Source organism: Dunckerocampus dactyliophorus, chromosome 2 (genome assembly GCF_027744805.1).
Source record: "Dunckerocampus dactyliophorus isolate RoL2022-P2 chromosome 2, RoL_Ddac_1.1, whole genome shotgun sequence".
In the NCBI taxonomy this organism is placed as follows: domain Eukaryota; kingdom Metazoa; phylum Chordata; class Actinopteri; order Syngnathiformes; family Syngnathidae; genus Dunckerocampus; species Dunckerocampus dactyliophorus.
The window spans coordinates 15,824,377-15,839,641 of record NC_072820.1 but is presented as its reverse complement, the minus strand read 5'-3'; the positions used below and the strand labels follow the sequence as shown (position 1 = coordinate 15,839,641).

Below are 15,265 nucleotides of genomic sequence, written 5' to 3'. Positions count from 1 at the left end.
TAGTTAAAAAAAACAGCAAGAACATCAAGTGACGGTGATTTATGAGATACAGAAGCAGAGGTGCTGGCTAATTGACCACATGTTGTGGTGGTCATCAAGATACAGAAGAGGGCCATGTGATTGATGTTAGCAATACTCGGTAAGGAAACAGAAGGCAAGAAGCTATACTGATACCAAGCAGTCAAGGAAGAACAAGATTGAAAACACCAGAAATGTAAATGTTGACCCTGACACTGTAACTTCCAACCTAAAACAGTTATGTCTTTGTTGGTCTGCTATAACAAAACAAACAAGTGCACTAGATTCACAACAATACAAAAAGATGCTGCAAGACAAGCTGATCAGAGTGCTTTGTCTTTGCTTTGTTCTCTTTTTGCTAATTCTTGACAACCATGAGCAGGCAACTTGTCCGCCCTGGGCCATCTTTTAGGAGTGTCAAACATTATCCTTGGATTCACCAAAACTGTATCCCTGCAAAATTATAAAGCCGGAAATGTCAATCTCAGACTGAAGAAGTACAATTCCTCTTTGTACTCCAGCAATGTGACATTATGAATGCTAAATGAAGGTGTGACTTTCAAAATTAAATAGAGATTATTAAAACTAAAAAGAAAATGTTAATACGCTGCCTCTGACATGTAGACATTCTGTTAGTCTTGCATATGAAATGCACAGTACAGCAGCAGGTGTGTAGATATTGCCAGGGGGTTCAAAGTCCTCTTATCTTACCTTGGCCCTCGACGGCCTTGGACATTTTTTAATCTAAAACCACCTCCTTGTCAGAACAACCTGCAGCTAAAAGTTTAACCTGCTGAAAGCTATAGCAGCATCAACTAACGTACAGCAGCTCACAAACGTGAGTACCTCTCATATTTCAGCAAACATTTTTACTACAGTATGTCTTCTTAAGGGACAATGCTATAGAAATGAAACTTGGATATACTTAAGGGTAGTCAGTGTACAACTTTGATGGCAGTATATATTTACTGTTCACTGAAAATGACTCAACACACAGCCATTGTTGTTTGAAAAAACTGGCAACAGAAGTGAGTAGCAAGGTAATTGTGTCTACAGCAAAGTCGAGCATGGTGGTGATTACTTGGGGCTGTTCTGGGGCTGCATGAGTGCTGCCACAACAGGGGAGAATCATAAATTCCAAAATGCACTGTGACATTATGAAGCAGAACATGATGCCCTCCCTTGGGAAACTGGGCCGCATGACAGTAGTCTAGTTTTTTATGATAAGGAGCTAAAACACACATCGAAGATGACAAGTGCCTTGCTGAGAAAGCTGAAGGTGAAAGTGACGGCATGGCCTCCTCCAGACCTGAATGAATAATTAGCACCTGTGGGGTATCTTCAAGCCGAAGGACGGAAGGTGCAGGAGCGCAAGGTGTCTACCTTCCACCAGCTCTACCAGTATTGTCATCATGGAGGAGTGGAGGAGGATTCCAGTAACAACCCATGCAGATCTCCTGAATTCCATGCTCAAGAGGATTAAGGCAGTGCGGGATAACAATGGTGGTCACACTAAATATTCACACCAAGGACATAATTTGAACATTTTCATCAACAATTCGTCTACGATGTATCGATTTATATTCCTATGATCCAACTACATCGATCTGTGTTCGGCAAGTCAACACACATATTCATCTAACATACAGTATGTTTAAAAGGTAATCAATCGATTGCATCAATACTAGGAAATAAAGCATTGGATTTAAGCACGGTAGGCTTTATATGGATTTTAGCACTTTTAATGATAAAGACGTTAAAAGTTATTTGATTAAGTCTGCCTGTCTGTGACGTCATTGCCACACACCAGCAGACAACAAAACGTAGCATGGCCGATGGCAGAGGACAAGCCGGCGAGCGAGAAGCCACCACTGCGGCTCAGTGTGCGGAAACACTTTGGCTGTGGTAAAGAGGGAGATGTCCTAAATAAGTCGCTCACTGTGGCTGTTTGTAGGATATGTAAAGGTCAACTAAAATACCACGGCAACACGACAACAGTAAAAGGAGCAGGTAAACCTACTGTTAATTCAACCTGAAGAGATGTTGGTTTCACTTTATTTTGATATTAATATTGTATTATGTTTATGTTGAAAAAGCAAAGCAGAAGTAGCAGGTAAACCTACTGTTGAAATGTTGGCTCCACTTACTGTACTTTAATTGAAAATCTATTGAATATTAAAAATGAGAGCAGAAAAGGTTGCCCTAATGTTAATTCAAGTGTTGGTTGCACTTAATTCAAATGAAATGTGAATGCATTTGCAATTAATTGTTGTTTACTTGTTTGTTTATACCCATAAATAATTTATACCTGATTCCCTTACAAAAAAACAATGGGAATCTAGGAAACTTCACCTGCACTGTCCAGTATCCAGGTATTTATTTCACAGTCACACTGGTTGAATTTTTGGCTAAAAAGTTACTGAATCGATTTAAAGTTACTGAATCGTTTCGTTCTAAATGAACCAATATCGTCCTTGAATCGTACTGGCAACCACGAATCATGACACAAATCGAATCGTTATTGAAATGAATAGTTACACCCCTAGCATTAAAGGAATGCTTAGTAAATTGTGAATTATGACAGAAAAAGAAGAACATGGTTTATTTGTTAAAGAGGTCCATTTATTTAACGAGGAGGGTGTAATTTTTCCAAGTATGAAGTCTGACAATAAATTTGGACCTGTTAGATGAACCTATGAAAGACTGCATTGCATTTTTTGAGTGGTTTCCTAATGTTTATCATGTCAGCATGACCATCCAGCCCGGGACTTCCTATCAAGCGACAAACTGCACATCTATTTGTGCTCCTTACAGAAGAGCCTCCAACAGCACGGCTATAATTCCCCCTGCCCGACTCTCACGGAGCTCGTCTCCACCCTTGCCTTCCTTGAGTCATTTTTACAGCTACCACTTTTGGCCCCTAAAGCCTCTGAGCTATCTATGCTTTAAAAGCAGCCGGGCGAGTAAATCTGCCAGATTTAATTAAAACAGCTTCTTTTGTAGTGCTTCCCTGCCTTCTGTCCACTTGTCCCCTGAACAAATACCGGCCCTGGAAACCTTCTGACACAAAAGAACTGACCCATGGACAAATGAGGGCGTACTTTATGATGACTTGGCAGGAAATTCAGCCATATTCTAAGCAATATTTTTATCTTAAGGGCTGTTATTTGAGTTCCTGAGTGAAGAGACCATTAGAGAGGCTAAAGGGACATTCCATTCAGAAAAAATGACTGGACAGCATGAATTGAAGAAACATTTGCATTGGAATACTTATGTTAGCCTGGGTGGTGTCAAGACTCGCCCTTGTCTGTCACACTTAGAGAAATTAACAGTTTGTGCAGCAGGATCAATGAAGCTCATTCATGTCGTTTTCCTACAATATTGTTCAGGGGACTTTGACTTTGGTGCCATTGATTAGCTGATTTATAGCTTGTATCGCTCGTGGCCTCGCGCTGACTCTCAAGCCGCTCGTTAAAAAAACAATGAAACGAAGCAACGAGAAGAGAACAACGGAGAAGGAGAGGAAAATAGAATGTGACAAAATGTATGGAATTTCCAATGAAAGTACTTAGAAAGCCATTTTCCTGGTAAAGAACGGAAAGATATTTTAAATGCATAGAAAATACTACAGTTCTCTGCTGTGAGGCCGTTTGTCATAACAAATTACACACACACACACACACACACACACACACACACAAAAAAGGTACCGGTATACGTTTTTCCCCCCCAAAAAACACAATTTCATTAAATTTTAGAAACATTTTTCCTCAAGGTCTGTTCCAGCTTCAAACTGTCAACACCAAATATACAAGCAGTGTTTTAAGTAATATTGCAACACTATTAACTGTCATCAAGGTACAATGGGGAAATAAACTCTGTATAGCAAAAACAATGTAAGACAAAATAAAACACTGTCACCTTAATGATGCGTAACATACCATATAAGGAAGCAGTTTTAATGTTCCTGTTACAAAAGTGTAAAAACAAGATAACCTCTGTATACTACTACTAGTATAACACAGTATAACACAGTATAATAATACAGTATAACACAAAATAAAACACCGTAATGTGTCACTGTAATGATATGTGAAATAACATTTGAGGAATACATGTTTTTAACATGTTTAACTGTTATAAAAGTGAGAAGGCCGCACGGTGGCCGAGTGGTTAGCATGTTGGCCATATAGTCAGGAGATCGGGAAGATCTGGGTTTGAATCTTTGTTGGGCATATCTGTGTGAAGTTTGCATGTCCTCCACATGCGTGCGTGGGTTTCCCTCCCACATTCCAAAAATTAATTGGCGACTCAATATTGTCAATAAGTATGAATGTGAGTGTGAATGGTTGTTTGTCTGTATGTGCCCTGCTGGCGCTGTGCCCTGCTGTGATTGGCTAGCGACCAGTCTCCAGTACTCCGCCTCTCGCCCGAAGTCAGCTGGGATAGGCTCCAGCAAACCCGTGACCCTAGTGAGGATACGCGGCATAGAAAATGGGTGGATGGGTAAAAGTGTAAAAAGAAGATAACCTCTGTACAGTATTCTTCAACGATACAACACTGTACACCACAACGTAAAACTCTGTCACCTTGTTAACATGTGACAAGGACATAACTTTTAAGGAAGTGGAGTATTGGCTGCTATAAAAGTGTAAAAAGAAGATAACCTCTGCATACCAAAACTATAGACTATACAACAAAAAACCTAATAATGATCCATAGCTTTTATCATGAAGATACAACACTATAATAAAACAAACAATACAAATAAAACACTATTACCTTAAAGACATGTGACAAAGACAGAACATTTTGGGAGGAGTTTTGGCTGCTCCAGTATAAAAGTGTAAAAAGAAGATAACCTCTGCATACCAAAACTATAGACTATACAACAAAAAACCTAATAATGATCCATAGCTTTTATCATGAAGATACAACGCTATAATAAAACAAACAATACAAATAAAACACTATTACCTTAAAGACATGTGACAAAGACAGAACATTTTGGGAGGAGTTTTGGCTGCTCCAGTATAAAAGTGTAAAAAGAAGATAACCTCTGCATACCAAAACTATAGACTATACAACAAAAAACCTAATAATGATCCATAGCTTTTATCATGAAGATACAACGCTATAATAAAACAAACAATACAAATAAAACACTATTACCTTGAAGACATGTGACAAAGACAGAACATTTTGGGAGGAGTTTTGGCTGCTCCAGTATAAAAGTGTAAAAAGAAGATAACCTCTGCATACCAAAACTATACAATCATAATACAAATAAACTATCACCTTGATGATGCATTTAAGAAGAGTTTTTAACACTCACAATGATATAAGGTGTAAAATGACAATACGGTACTCTCTAGATACTATAACACTATACTATAAAATGAAACTTCACCTTGATGACGGCGTTACATTTAAGAAAGAAGAGTTAACATTTATTATATATCTGTTGTAAAAGTGTAAAAAGAATGGAACATCTGGATACTAAAACTATATAACACAAAATTGTTAACTGTTATACAAGTGTAAAAAATGTCAAATAATAAATTGTGTGTTGGTTCTATGACATGGTGATGAGATGGAGATTACTGCTGCATCTGGGAGGTGAGTCTCTAATAATAATAGTACACACCTGACTTTGCAGTGTACATTCCGTTTCGTGCTACATTACTAACGTTGTGTGGTCCCCTTCATTTGCAATGTCACAAAGAACACACAAAAAGCCAACGAAAAAGCAAAGGCTCAGTGCTTTCGTCTTCGTTTGAAATTCACAGCGTGTTACCGGCTAATCAACACAAGCTTCTGTTGCTCCTATTCATCTGTGTACAGTAATGACAGTACTGAGGCGTCACATTCACAGCCTCATAAAGGCTTTATGGAACATTCCCGGTCTCCTCTCCTTCTTTTTTCGGTTCCCCAAAAGAGAGCTTGTCTGTCTCTCCCGACTGAAAAAACAAGGCTTTCCTCCGGCCCTGGCCCTTATTATCAGAGCATGACAAGGAGCGGCAGTGTCAACTTGTCAGCCTCATAAACACCCTTTATAGCTCCCACCTGGGCATGGTAGGAAGAGGGGAGGGATGTACAGTCAGCTACCAAACAGACCACCGCTTTCATTGGCAGCTTATACTTCCACTTGTCTATATACAGTGGACAGGCTTTCCATTGAGAGGGGAATCATTTCTAAAGGCAAATATGGCGGGTGAAAATTGAATCACAGAAATAGCTTTTCTTTATGGCCTTTCCAAACGAAGCAGGTGAAGGTTAACAAGGCCATCTTCATTTCTATTTTTCCACACAATCTAATCCCCTCTTGTTCTTGTGCAGTAAAAGGTAAGGGGGTCACACAGTTCTTGAACACGCCAATAAAAAAGACTAGAGGGCTTTGTTTCTTGGGTTACCTTTAATCAACTATGCCGGCACTTCATCAAGTAGCAGCAACTGGAGAAATGCAAATGGGAGCGGAAAGGGGGCTGGAGAAAATATGAACTTTGCGCATTTCAATTAAACAGAGATGCAAATGAGCACAATGGGAAGGTGTTTTATTTATTTGAAGCCATATTTTAAGCTTTTGGGGTAATTTGGCTAAATGAAATGTGAGCGACAACCACACCTAACAAGCCCCATTTGTTACTGGTTGATTCTAGGCATTTTTTACACTGACACTATGTACTATGCACTAGTATGTATTGAGCATTGAGTATAGTTGTTTTCTGCTGTATAGGCTAATACTTCTTTATGATATGCTGCCAAATGGCGTTCTATTGTTCTTGCAACAATGGCATTAAAATCTATTCTAATCTATATGTACTGTACTGTATGTTGGTTGAATTATAAAGGTTGAAATTTGGAATATCAACAGTCAAATTAACTTTCTTTCCTCTTTTTCTTATAATCTACCACCCTTTTAACAACTCCCTCCAACTCGCGGCCCTCGAGCCAACTCCGGTGATAACAGACCAGTCCACAAGTGTCTTCTGTTTATACATACAAAGTTTTATTTTTGTTATTTTAAATGCAGCAAAAAGGTAAAACATTTTTAAAAATGCTGCGTTTTTGTAGCAGAGGCAACACTCATTTTATATCTTTGCTATTATACGCCTATGATTAATACATCTAAGTTTGTGGGCGGGACAATCTCGCTCTGCACTTTTCATGTTGGCAAAAATGTGTCCTGTTATATAGACAATCTGTGATTACTGCATCATCTGTTAAATAGACAATCCCTGTTAGTGGGCAGAACTGTCACTCCTTTAAGATATACAGTAAGTACCCCCCACGGAAAAATTCTTTGAACAGCCCTGCTTTAGAAGACATAGCTCACCAGTTCAGCACCACGGATAGCGACACCCTGCAGGAGGAGTACATATAAACACAAGGCAGCCACTGCGCGCCAAAAAACGTAATATGCATTCTCCAACCTCTGTCCCCCTAAGATTTATACATATTCATAACAGGTGGGTGGGCAGATATGTCAGCTTGGCAATGCATGCAGCGTAGGCTTCCGCACAGAGTTCATTAATATCAAACATAGGTGAGAAATGTGATGAAATATTCATCGATTACCTCACATTGCATTGCGGCCCACATTTGCTGTTTTGTTTTGCTGGTCATGAACCCAGTGAGTGGATGTTTTAGCAGCATGTCTTATAAAAGAGAACCTATCCGAAAGCACTGGTGTCCTTTTATGCAAATAGTTTAAAAATATCTTCGCTAAAAGATAGATTGCATTTTGAAGCAAGGTTATAGGATTATTGGACCATACTATTCTTTTATCTCGCTTGCAAAACTGTGTGGGTGTCAGGCGGACTGCCCTTGAGTGGTTTAGGTCTTACCTGTCAGGGAGATCTCTTACTGTGGGACTTGGGGACTCCACCTCGTCCACATCCCCCCTTGACTGTGGAGTCCCCCAGGGATCAATTCTTGGGCCCATCCTATTTGCTCTTTACCCAGTCCCACTTATTTTGCCACTCACTAAAAATGACCATGTCCCCCGACACCCCTTCTAGAGTGCTTAAGCGACATCAAGGTCTGGTTGGCTTAAAGTTTTTTAAAGCTCAATGAGGGGAAGACAGAAGTTATCCTCCCTCATGAACTTGGGGCCCCTCAAGAACCATGTCAGTCCCACAGTGTCATAATAGACAGTGATTTTAAACTTAATAAACAAATCAATGTCATTGTAAAATCCTGTTTTTATCATCTTCGGCTTTTATCAAAAATGTAATCATTTTTATCTTTGCAACATTTCGAACAAGCCATGCACGCTTTTATTTCGTCACGTCTGGACTACTGTAATGTACTATACTCTGGAATAAGCCAGTTAGTCCAGAGCTCTGCGGCACGGCTTTAAACAGGAACCAAAAAGAGGGAGCACATCACCCCAATTCTAGCCTCCCTGCACTGGTTGCCTGTGCGATTTAGAATTGATTTTCAAATGTTATTGTTTGTGTTTAAGGCGTTGAATGGACTGGCCCCTCAGTACATCTCGGGCCTCATCCAAATTTACACTCCAGGGCGCACAATGTGGTCCAAAGGCCAGCTCCAACTGGTGGTGCCTAAGACGAGACTTAAGACCAGGGGAGACCGGGCCTTTTCCGTAGTTGGCCCAAGGCTGTGGAACACTCTCCCCCCTCATTGGAAAAACGGCCCCCACAAATGAAAGCTTTAAGTCTCGTCTCAGTTTCAATTTATTTTATTTATTTTCATTTTTATTTTAATTGATTTTTTTTACCTAGTTTTTGTATTTACTGCTTTTATAGTTTTTTCTTCTTGTTTAAAATATATATATATTTAAGTGTCTTTGTTTTTATTTAATCTTTTAGTTTTTACTGTAGTAATTTGTACTTTTACTTCTTATTATTTATGGTTTTACTAGTCTATGCAGCACTTTGGAAAGTGTTTATAAAATGTGCTATATAAATAAAGTGGATTGGATTATTATTAGGATTATAAGATTTATATAACTTAATACATACAGTATACATGCACTAAATCAGGAGCAAAATACAGCCCGAAGGCCATATCCAGCACATTAAGCCTTTTAACCTGGCCAGCCCGACCTTTCCAGTTTTTTTTTAAACCTTTAACATTGAAGCTGTACCCGGAAATAGGATTTGCAATGCAACTAGCCACAGGGATAAAGTCAGGAGTACTGTCTTTTTTCTTCCTGTTTCATTTAAATCCTGTATTTAATCTTGTTATTACTGCATTTTGTACGTTTTTCATGTGTTCTGTGTACGGTGTGAATGACTTAGGAGTTAATTTAGGTACAATTTGGATGTTAAATCTGACTTACACCAATAATCATCTCACATCACAGTCTAGGAATGGAACTCAAACGCAACCCGAGGACCATGCGTATCTCACTAATAATGAATTTATATTATTTTTAGAATATGCATAGGGCCAATAAAAAACAAGCTGCGGGCTGAAAATGGCCTTCGTGCCGCACTTTCCACACCCCTGTTGAGAAGAACACATTTAGCCAAAACTGAATGCATGACAAGGCTGCAACCAGCAGAGGTGCTGTTGATTCAGTCTAGTAGTTTGCCATTTGAAGAACAACATGACATCAGCTATAGACACAAACAGGCAGAGTTATTTTATTCAGTACAACCATCATCAAGCTAGTGAAGTGCAAATCGATACTGAAATATCAATACCTCCGATACCAGATCTTTATGTTCTAAAATCGATTGTCAAATCTAAATATTGATACTTTGATACTTCAGCCATTTGTGATATGTAAATAATTATCCGTAAGACAGTGGAAAGTAACGAAATCAGTTGGTAGGCTCTACTTATTTTTCAGTGTGTTGAAACAATGTCCGATTTTAAACAAGTCCTGTGTGAATTGTGAATTAGTTTTCAATCTAATAGTACTTCTTAATTATTAATACTTTATTTGAATTGTTTTATAATTTTATTTGACTTATTTTCATCTTATATTGTTAAAAATACAATCACTTTCACAGATTTGATCTGTTTGCTACCTCCGTCAAGCGCAGCACAAGCGCAGCGTCTTGTTTGTGTTCAAAATAACTTGAAAAATAACTTGTCGGAAATGGGATATGGAAGGACTGACGAAATTTTGGGGGTTAGCCAGATCACCGTCTGGATCCAGGAATTTTTTAAAAAGGATTCTTTAACATTTGACAAAAGCTGAGCTACAGCGTTTTATCAACACGCTATCAGGGAGGACTAAGTACAAGTCATATTTGGGCTACTGCAGCTTTAATAATCTTTGTTATTAAATGAGCTGGCTATGCCGACACGATCACAAATGCTGCAAAAAGAGCATGCCAGTGCTTTGTGAGGCAGTGACACCGAAGCAGGCAAACCTGCTAAACCATCATGCTGTCTCAGCGACCTTCATTTACCCTCAGTATTGATGGCCCAATCATATAGAGAATATAAATTAGCACCTTCAGGGATTTCTTCAAACAGAGCATAATTCTCAGCTACTGTATATGTCAAAAAGAAAAAAGGTATAAATCATGTGCTGACTTGACATTGCCCAGAGAGCTGAGGAAGATACATTTCAAAAACATGGTGTGCATCACTCCTTCCAATTGTAACAAATACTGCGGTCTAGATAGCGATTAAAACACTGATGCAGTTTATCTTTCTTCCGAACAAAAGTTTCCACTGAACGTGTGCAAAGGTGCAAAAGGCTATTAAAATTCCTGGGAGAATCTCCACAAAAAAATGTTGAATTGTCCACATAGATAGTTCAAATGTGCTTTACCACAACAAACATGCCTTTCATTAGATTACCTCTCCATTGCCGTAGGAAAGCACTACACAAACACTGCTGGTGGCGTCACTCCCTCTCTCTCGCTCTCTTGCTTTTCATCAAACTGGCTATTCACTATCTTCTGCTCTTTCCACTTTAAATAGATGTCAGTGTCCATTACTGTTTCTGGGCCCAGAAAAGAGCCAGTTGTACTTTTCCAAGGTCTTTGTGTAGACTAGCATGTGTGCTTTGAAAAACGGGATGTACTGTATATTTGTATATATGTATGACGGTATATTTGTATTTCATTATACAGCCATGGAAAAAATGATTAGACCACCCTTGTTTCTTCAGTTTCTTGTTCATTTTAATGCCTGATACAACTAAAAGTACCTTTGTTTGAACAAATATAACAATGACAACAAAAATAGCTTGTAAGAGTAAATTTTTTTGGCAGTACAATGCTATAGCTATTCATGTAAGAACTTAAGTGATTTTGGTGATCATCAAGCAAACCATGGAAGTTGCTAGATATCAGCTCTTAAATTAAACTCTTATGAGCTATATTTGTTATCATCATTATATTTGCCCAAACAAATGTACCTTTAGTTGTATTAAAATGGATCAATAATGTTTTTTAAACCCTTTTCCCGCAGATGTCGTTTGATGGTTATTGCGCTGCAGTCGGCACCAATAAGGGCCTTAATTTCGGTCGAAGACCGCCCTGTGTCTTGATGGACAGCCAATTGTATCCTCCGGCCCAGGTGTGATTTTTTTGTGTCTACCACTTGACTTTTTTGTTCCATAATGCTCAGGATCTTTCAAAAAACGCCCAACCTCAGCAGCAATGGCACACTGCGAGAGGCCTTGCTTGCTCCACAATCCGACCACGTTCAAAAAGAGAAAGCTTCTTAGCTTTAGCCATCAGGAGGGCATGACAGTGAATGCCTGACACAAAATGAAATTTTTTAACAGATTTTGGCTTTTATAGCCTGTGGTCTTAAACTTTTGATCAGGTGATCAACAACCTTTTTCAGCTTTTTTTTTTTTTTTTTAATTACAAGCTCCAAATTTTTTTTGTCTCACTCCCCCTTCTTGTTTTTGCATATTGTAGCTCTACTTAAAACCTCATTAAGATCCAAATGTGCCAAATGCAAATTCTAGCATTTTTTCAACTGGTCCTAAGATTTCTGTCAGGAGTGTATATATATATATACTGTATGTATATATATATATATATATAGCAGAGTATTTCATTCTAAAAATCTTAACTTTTTTATTGTTGTATTAGGAAGGACACATTGGTGTAGCACTTCAAACCATTTGCTTCATGTGATGCCCACAAGAGCTCTTATGCCTCATGTCATTACATTGATTCTCAAAAAGAGAAAGACCAGGCAATGACAACAAAGAGGGGAAAAAAAGAACAGAGGCTGGAGCGGAAAGGCTTTTGCAAACTACGAGGCTTCATCTTCTGTAATTATGCAGGTTCTCAAATATGCTGATGCTGATGATGAATGATATGATCGCATGGCATGTGGTGCTGAATATCAATAAAGAACACGCTGTGTAAAAACATGCTCCTTTTTTTTTTTTTTTTTTACACGAGCTTGACACATTTGTCTATGTAGCACTATGTAGCACACTGAGAGCAACAGGGTGCTGGAGTTAATTAAAACGCGTGATAAATTACATATTGATCAACCCCGGACACTAGCAGCCCAACTAACGCAACTAACACAATCATTGTCTTAGGTGTATTTTGTCAACTTTAAATACTACTCCTTCCATCCATCCATTTTCTATGCCGCTTCTCCTCATTAGGGTCGCGGGGGTAGGCTGGAGCCTATCCCAGCTGACTTCGGGCGACAGGCGGCGTACACCCTGGACTGGTCGCCAGCCAATTACTATTTCTTCAATTGGCAAAAATACCACCATTTCATGGCAAACATGAACACAAATGACAGCATCTAAACTGGACATTAACAGTTGGTGAGCGTTTAGTGAAGTTATTACTAACATGTTTTTGAAACCAGATTTTTTTGGTTTGGAACATTTGGTACAGAAGTGTATATATATAATAAGGAAGAGACAAGTCTAACTGATCACATACGGTGCAGCGGAAGTCATGGCTTGCAATAGTGCCAAGAAGAAGCCCGAACTTGAAACCTCTCTTCTGTCGTTAAAGTCTCCTCCTTGGGAACACTTGGCCTTCCCTGTAAAATATGCAAATTGACAAAGACAAGTGGACAAGAGGAAAGCATATTTCCGTAGGGAATGAGGCAACAAGCTGGAACAATTAATGCTTCACTTCAGCCAATACGGAACTTTAATTTCTTAAAAATAAAATACGAATCCAGACTGTTCAACTGTTCAAAATGCTACTATTGCACTTGTCTTTATATATTTAACTTTACTAAAAATAAACGTTTTTTTTTTTTTATTATTTCTGAAAATGTTGTTTTCTGAATTATTGCTATTCAAGCCACACATCTTTCTCTCCAGAAGTCCACAAAATACTAACATTTTTGGCAGATGAACACATCAGTCACTGTGATTTCTGTGCATTTAATGACTTTCATATTTTCACAGCAATCCAGGCTATTTGTCACTTAGACTCTTCATGTCAGGTATCGGTTTACAGATTTTGATGTTACCCTCATTCAGGACTGAGCCATCACTGACCAGCTTGGCTTCGATAAAAGTCCTGGATGTGTACCCACTTTGCATTTTGGACAGCTTGATGAATGGCCCTTTTTGTCATTGTTGAACTGGACTTCCATTGATGTGAGATGTTGATTTATTGATTGACATCTTGATTAATAAGCATGCCGGTTTGAAATGGTGTGGCTCAGCAATAGCTAGAAATACTGTAAGATCTTTTCTTTATTTTGAAGGACTAATAAATCACTCAAGCCCTCACGAAGTACACCAATGTAAAACAAGCATGAAGATGAAAAACTTAAATGGTGCCAGCATGTGCTCTTATTCTCCTATATCATAGACATACATTATAATCAGGAATAATAGATGCAGTGCCTCAATTAATCACCAGCTCCATGTCCACTTAAAAAGGGAGTTGACCCACGACCCCTGACAAATTGCAACAGATTAGGCATGGTCGGGGACGATGCTGCGAAATCTAGATTTACTATGTACAGTCGTCCCACGCTACATCGCAGTTCGAACGCTGTTGCCTCACTCTATTAGAATTTTTCAACAATCATTTTTATAAACTTCCCTTGCCATCCATCCCCAAATGTTCTCTATGGGATTTAATAATAATTATGGCATGGCATGTCTGACATGATAGAGTGAAAAACGGTTAGCCTCTCATTCCATGTGGAAGTGGTAAGTTTTTGGCTTCTTACTTTGTCTTTCTCCCCCACTCCATCTGAAAGACTGCTATCTTAGTGGCGGTCGCCGGTTATGTCCCTGTAGTGATCCCGTATCCTGCACAATGTGATGTAAACAAAAAATAATAGGAGTGTAAAGGTGACAATAGGGGTGTTATTTCATGTCTACAGAGTTCTAATAATGTTTAAAATTGTATTTAGAAAGTCATAAAAAGGTTTTCTATGCTATAACTATGAAAATATTCTGTTTATTATTATACTGAATCGTTATCGCGGCCCGGTGTGGAACCACTTAACCGCGATCAACAAGGGACGACTGTACACAACATGAGATTGATGGTGTATTTTATGAAAATAAACTATAGAGTCCCACTGGAGTTCAAAATCATTTTAAAAGCCCTTCAAATGAGCAGGATAGGGCCCTTTTAAACATAAAAAATTCACCTCAAACCCTTAATAAAAAACTATAGGTAGTGTTGTTAAGTAGCTGAAATTAGCACTATAGCCAGGTTTCCATCAAGCGGTACAGTTTGGTTCAGTACAGTATACTTCACCCTGACTTTGTTTTGGATAAAAACAGTGTTATTATGTAATCAAAGCAAAACCATGGGAACTGGTTCACAAAGAACCAAATCATTAAGGAATGACCCATACGACCAAACCAAAATACACATCAGGACACACAGGTCCTGGTTTAATTAAATTTCCAAATGGAAATACAAAAACACTCCCTGCCTCACATCATAAGCAAAGACGAAGCCCATCCTCCATGTACTGTATGCCCGAAGAACAATATCTGTATTTCACTATAGCATTTCAACTTATGTACTACGCAACATCATTTTTCAAAGTGTAAGTTTCCCCCTCATTCGTTTACGTGATATCTTTTTAAAAACTACTTTCTATCAAGCAACCAGAGGACGTACACTGGCCAACTAACAGGGGCTACGGCCCCATGTGGACCCTCTTGAGAGCAATAGAAGATCAATAAGGATGCTTTTTTTTACCCCCCAACAGTAAGAGTTGTCCTTCAAGCGGAGGAAAAACTGATCTATGTATATCTCATTATCCCCCCATGATGACAGACGTACGACCAAATGATTAATGGCCGGCCGGAGAAAGAGGAGAGTTATTGACACGACCT

The 15,265-nt window shown here is 38.7% G+C and overlaps 1 protein-coding gene across 10 annotated transcripts in view; it reads right to left on the bottom strand.

Annotated features, from left to right (window-relative positions):
- The window catches only part of tnr (tenascin R (restrictin, janusin)), a 176,767-nt gene that overhangs the window by 122,170 nt on the left and 39,332 nt on the right, over positions 1-15,265 (bottom strand). For 5 of the 10 annotated variants that reach the window (XM_054752785.1, XM_054752873.1, XM_054752805.1 and 2 more), the window contains exon 2: positions 12,879-12,981. The exons of 2 other annotated variants lie outside the window; for them this stretch is intronic. In XM_054752785.1, coding sequence (XP_054608760.1) covers positions 12,879-12,895 — 17 coding nt within the window. In that variant the 5' untranslated portion in view covers positions 12,896-12,981. Of the gene's footprint in view, positions 1-12,878; positions 12,982-14,136; positions 14,219-15,265 lie in introns of all 10 variants that reach the window. 3 more of the 10 variants (XM_054752796.1, XM_054752846.1, XM_054752854.1) reach the window with 2 other exon arrangements.